The sequence below is a fragment of the Chenopodium album genome, chromosome 14 (assembly GCF_948465745.1).
Source record: "Chenopodium album chromosome 14, dcCheAlbu1.1, whole genome shotgun sequence".
NCBI classification, from domain to species: domain Eukaryota; kingdom Viridiplantae; phylum Streptophyta; class Magnoliopsida; order Caryophyllales; family Amaranthaceae; genus Chenopodium; species Chenopodium album.
Window position 1 is genome coordinate 14,382,211 of NC_137847.1, and position 6,059 is coordinate 14,388,269.

Consider the following 6,059-nt stretch of genomic DNA (forward strand, 5'->3'; position numbering starts at 1 on the left):
GTCTTGTGTGTTAGTGATGCTAGGAGAATTTGGTACATTATGTTGCTTCTTTCGAATAGGATTGCTTTTTTGGGGCAGAGGTTGTGTAGTAGTATAAGATGAAGGGAGGTCTTGAGTGTTAGTGATGCTTGGAGGAGTTGGTACATTGATTGGTTTCTTCCATATAGGATTGCTTTTTTGGGGTGGAGGTTGTGCACTTGTGTTAGTAGTAGAAGATGGAGGGAGGTCTTGGGTGTTGATGATGTTTGGAGGGTTAAATAGTCCCCATCTACCATTAGCTCCCCGTGAATTTTGGACTGAGGCAAAAGGCATTGTAGGTTTAGGCTGATTTTTTAGTGGTTGTGATGAATGTGATGATACCAATTTTGGAGCCTTATTTAGTACAACATCAGATGCAGTTGTTACCCTTGTTCGTTTGCTACGATAACTCACTTTGATGAACCTGAAAGGAGAAAAAAGGATCCAGAGCAATTGTAAGAGTCTTTATTATAAAAGTTAAACCCTTCAGTTCTCATAAGACACATAAAGTTCTAACAAATTTAATTTCAATATCACAAAATATAAAGTCATTTATACATAGTCTTACTACTATAAACAACTAACTTTTTTTTTTCCTGATGTTATGTAAAGACTGACTAATTTATGCAAGATGGATACCTCTGACCACAAAATCAACAAAATCCAGTTCTGATCTCCTTGTAGCACGCCTTGCACCTGCCAATCACTGAAATAAAATTTTTTAAAAAAAAGAGAAGGTACATGTCTGGTGGAGAAGTATGTTAATACAATAAAAACAAATAGTCATTGGTCAAGTAGAAAAATAATCAAAACTTATATAGATTAAAGAAGAAAATATATATTATTCATACTTTCAACATTAACACAATGTTTTGAAACAGAAAAAATAAATAAAAATAATGCATTAAACGGTAAAAGGAAAAAAAAAACTAAGTCTCATCATCGCCTATATCAAACAAGTCCCTTGGCTTAGTCTTAACAACATGTAACCATCTTTTATTTATCTCATCCTCATATAAAAAACTTGTTTTGCTTGAGATGAGAAAATAAACGGATCATCGTGCAAATTTCGACCAGTGTGCATCAGCTTTGAGAAATTCACACAAACATTCCCATTACGGTATCTTTTCAAACCCCTTGTTATATCAACCCAATCACAACGAAACATTATAACCTTGTGGGAGCCATAATAATCTAATTCAAAAATTGCTTTGAGTCTTCCATAATACTCTTGGCCTTCTGCCTCTAACATAATGCCAAAATTTTGTGTCTTTCGATAACGCTCACGATCCAAAATGTCGAATTTATAACCATTGATGATAACACTTTTTATACTTTTACATCAATTACTTAAACCACCAGCCAAGACTTTTCTCAACGTTCCTTCTGGTGTACTATCATCTATGTTGTGGATCTATGTAAATAAAATAGAAAAATTAAAAAAAAAAAAAAAAAAAAGCTTATGTTAAACCTGTGTTTGACATTCTATGTTTAAAAAAGTAAAAAATAAAAATAACTTTGATAGATTGTAACCTGAATTTGTAACCACTCGGCAAATTCATTGATTATCCACTCATTTTCAATGATTTCGTTCACTTGGAATTGATTCTCTTGTGTTTGACATTCTCTTTTTTTTGGCATATGAAATCACTCTAGACAGAAAAACGTTATGTCAACTAACAAAATAATAGTAAGTAATCACTTTGTTATTAACTTATTGCACTACTTACTCAAGAATTGGTTTCATCTCATCTGTATGAAGCGAAACATAGCTATAAACTTGTTTTAAACTTTTTTCATCAAGACGAAAATTTTCTTGCTTTCCAACTACACGACAGCCCGGATTATATAAATAGATGTTGTTTACAACACCATCTTCATTTCTTTTCAATCTGTTAAATATGGTCTCGACACTTTCTAAATATCTGGAGCAAAAAGTAATTGTCTCCCATAAAAGAAACCCTTCCGCAATAGAACCTTCGGGTTGAGCCTTATTGCTTACATGAGATTTCAAAAATGCCAACTACCTTGTAATATAATAAAGAAAGAATGTGAATATGAATTTATATATATATATATATATATATATATATATATATATATATATATATATATATATATATATATATATATATATATATATATATATATATATATATATATATATATATATATATATATATATATATATATATATATATATATATATATATATATATATATATATATATATATATATATATATAATGAGTATTATAATTAATATTATTTACTTTGGGAAAGTTCTACATAAATTAAATTTAAGATCTTAACCTTTCAACCGGATACATCCATCTGTAATGAACTGGTCCTCCAAGTCTGACCTCATCCACTAAATGAATCAATAGATGAACCATGATTGTGAAAAATGTTGGTAGAAACTCTTGTTCCATTTTACAAAGAGTCAAAACAAGCTTGGATTGAATGTCATCTAACTCATTGGTATTAATAGCAGTTGAACATATCTTCTTAAAAAAGCAAGAAAACTCCTCAATCAAGTCAATAACTTTTGTGGTATTTGATGCTCTTAAAGCAACCGGAAGGATGTCTTGCATGAGGATATGATTGTCATGGATTTTCCTATTGATAAGTTTATGCTGCTTCATGTTCACACATCTTTGCAAGTTAGATCCATATCCATCTGGAACTCTAAGCTTTTGTAAGACTTTTAAAAATTGTTCTTTTTCTTCTGTAGACATGGTGTATGACACGGGAGGCATATAATTTCCTCGACTTGAATCAATCCAAAGATGAGATTTTATATTCAACTTTTTAAGGGCCTCTCTTGCACTCTCATCATCTCTAGTCTTGTCCATATCTAAAAGAGTTCCTAACAAATTGTCACGTTCTTTTCAATGTGCATAACATCTAAATTATGTCTTAGAAGATTGTGTTCCCAATATTCCAAGTCAAAAAAGGTACTTTTCTTTCTCCAAAGAAGATTATTAGAATCTTTTTCATCATGGTCATCATCAAATTCATTAGTGGATGTCCCTTTTTTCTTTCTCTCTCTTTTCTTAAAGGGTTTTTTTTACTTTCCATAGACATATTTAATCATTTCTTGTTCCTTCAAAATGTCTTTCCCACTTTTAGGAACTGGAGCAACATCGTATTCCACAGTCCCATCAAATAAATGAGCTTAGGAACGATAAGGATAATCAAGTGGCAACCATTTTCGATGTCCAGGGTAGCAAATTTTACCACCAAAATGATACGAGTTAGTGGAAGTGGCACATGAAGGACAAGCTTTATAGCCTCTTGTACTCCAACCAGATAACATAGTGTATGCAGGAAAGTAATTTATAGTGGAGTGTAAGGTTGCTCACATTTTAAAGTTTTCCCCACTATATGCATCAAAGGCATCAACACCATTCCACAACAACTTTAACTCATGAATTAATGGTTGCAAATACACATCAATATCAATACCTGGACTATATTTACCGAGAACAATCAAGGATAAAATAAATGATGATGGCTTCATACAAAGCCATGGTGGTAAATTATAAGGAATTAAAACCACGGGCCAAGTACTATAATTAGTGTTCATAAGACGATATGGATTGAAACCATCACTTGTTAGACCTAACCTAACACTATGAGGATCAACAACAAATTCTTGATATCTTTCATCAAATTTTTTCCACGCTTCACCATCTGTTGGGTTCCTTAATACTTTATCGTCCTTTCGACCAAAATGCCACCTCATATCCTTTGCTGTTTTAGATGACATATAAAGTCTTTTTAATCTAGGGATAAGAGGAAAATATCGCAATACTTTAGCTGACTCACCCTTTTTACACGATTCTTTACCTTTCTCACTTGTATGGCCTTCTTTCCCTTTCACAGTTTTCCACCTTGATGTATGACATACATGACACTCACTTTTTTCAGCAAATTTGCCCCAATATAACATGTAATCATTTGGACATGCATCAATTTTCTCATACCCTAATCCCAAGTCCTTAATTATTTTCATGCCCTCATAGTAAGACGATGGAAACTCGTTGATTTGAGGAAATGCATCAACTAAAAGTTCAAGCAATTTAGTGAATGACTCAGCAGACCAATGGAACATACACTTAAGGTGAAACAAGTGCAAAAGAAATGATAACTTTGAAAAAGTAGTACACCCCTCATATAAACCCTCATAAGAAGCTTCCATTAGTCTGTTATACTTTAGATCCTCTTCACTAGAGTAAGTAGATGGATTTACATTATCTACATCACAACGAAAATCAAATTCTTCGTGCATATCATATGAACTACCCACTTCATGCATATCATATGAAGTCTCCTCTTCGTGCATGTTATGGGATTCAAAAAGAGAGTGTGGAATGTCAACATTAAATGCTTCTCTTAATAAATCACCCATATCATCTCGCCCTACTACCTTTTCATTAATATAAGTTTCTGAGTTATTGTTCCTTTCATCAAATTCACAATGAAAAACCCATTTTCGATACTTCTTAAAAAAGCCATTACACAAAGTATGTCCTAAGACTTCTTCTACAGATAACCATTTATTTACTTTGCATTTATTACATGGGCATTTAGTTTTCCCATCTATAAGAGTCTTCTTAGCAAGTTTAATAAATTCCATGCAACCTTTGAAATATGCAGGTTCCCCACTGCACAAATCAATCCAACTGGTATCCATTTCTACAAAAAATCAAATAACTTAATCTTTTTATATTTTAAATTAAAAAGGATTCAAATCAATACAAGAGAAATATATATTAATATTCATGTTCAACATCCCACCTAAAGCATGATAATTATAAGAGTACGTAGTGCATATGTCTTAAAGTATTGCTACAACATGCTCACATTATTATTATTTTTTTTATTCTAAGCAAAATATGAAAAGAGGAATCAATTTAAATGGAACAATATCTAGAATTCACTTAAAATTTTGAATAAGCTAAGTATCAATAATGACGGTAATCAAAAGGCAATAAAGTTTAAAATCTTCTTAACTTATGATTATTATTAAGTATGTAAATGACTCAATCACCCAAAAAAAAATCATCAATTAACTAAAAATAATACACAATCAATCTTAAGATCAGAGCATACATGTATTTTTAGGTAGGGAAGCAATTAATCTTTAAATACAGGAACAATAATAAATAAACAGAATAATTATATAATCATGAGAAAGAAATATGAATTCTAGCTGCCCCATCATCATGCATTCTTAGACATATTAATCAAAGTTAAAGCCTTTAAGGTTACTAGTAGTTATCTGGCTAGAGGAATGTAAATGTGATTCAAGCCTACTCGTACTTGTGATCAAGATTATCTTGTTGCTCGCTGTTCGCTTTACTTTGCGCCCAATAGTCAAATTCACTTAGTGTTACATTTGAGGAGTCAAAGAACAAAATAAATTTTAATAATTTGCTAGAGGATTTAATAATGTGAACAATAGAAGATTGAATTGAAAGACATCACCAATTATAGAGTGATTATTGAGAAGACAGGCAATCATATTGCAATTAAAAAAAGTGATTGATTATTGGTCAGTAAAGAAATACGGAGATCAACAACAAGTAATTAAATACCAATTACCACTGTAATTAAACATGAAAAAACGCACACTTAACATTTTTGTTTACAGAATACGCTTCGATTAATCTCCTAACTTCAATTATTTGGGCATTATAATCTAAAAAAATTTGATGTCACCCTCTGAAACATAAGGTTGTATATGACAAGGTCACTAAAAGAAACTTCAATTATGGATCGGAGATAAGTTCAGTATTTTCAACTACAACTCATATACTTTGATACTTCCTGTTTTATATAGTCTTTTTGTAACAAATGCCATTAAAATTTCTGTGATAGCACTGCTTCTCAATAATTACAGTATTTAAAAAATGGTTGCAATTTAGGCAACGTGATCTAGTCAGAACAGAAAATAAACAATGAATGTCCGACAAAAATTGAATTACAAGAGTTCAATGGATATAAAATTGCAAAAATCTATGACAATCATGTCA

General features: G+C 31.3%; 1 protein-coding gene across 1 annotated transcript; it reads right to left on the reverse strand.

The window, feature by feature from the left end:
- Window positions 1-3,379: 3,379 nt before the first annotated feature.
- On the reverse strand, window positions 3,380-4,717 carry LOC145577823 (uncharacterized). The gene has a single exon (XM_081635258.1). The coding sequence runs from the start codon at window positions 4,715-4,717 to the stop codon at window positions 3,380-3,382; it is 1,338 nt and encodes a 445-aa protein (XP_081491384.1).
- Between the last annotated feature and the right edge of the window lie 1,342 nt (window positions 4,718-6,059).

Bases quoted from the DNA above. Each gene is read 5' to 3' on its own strand.
- LOC145577823 (XM_081635258.1), bottom strand. From the start codon at position 4,717: ATGGATACCAGTTGGATTGATTTGTGCAGTGGGGAACCTGCATATTTC.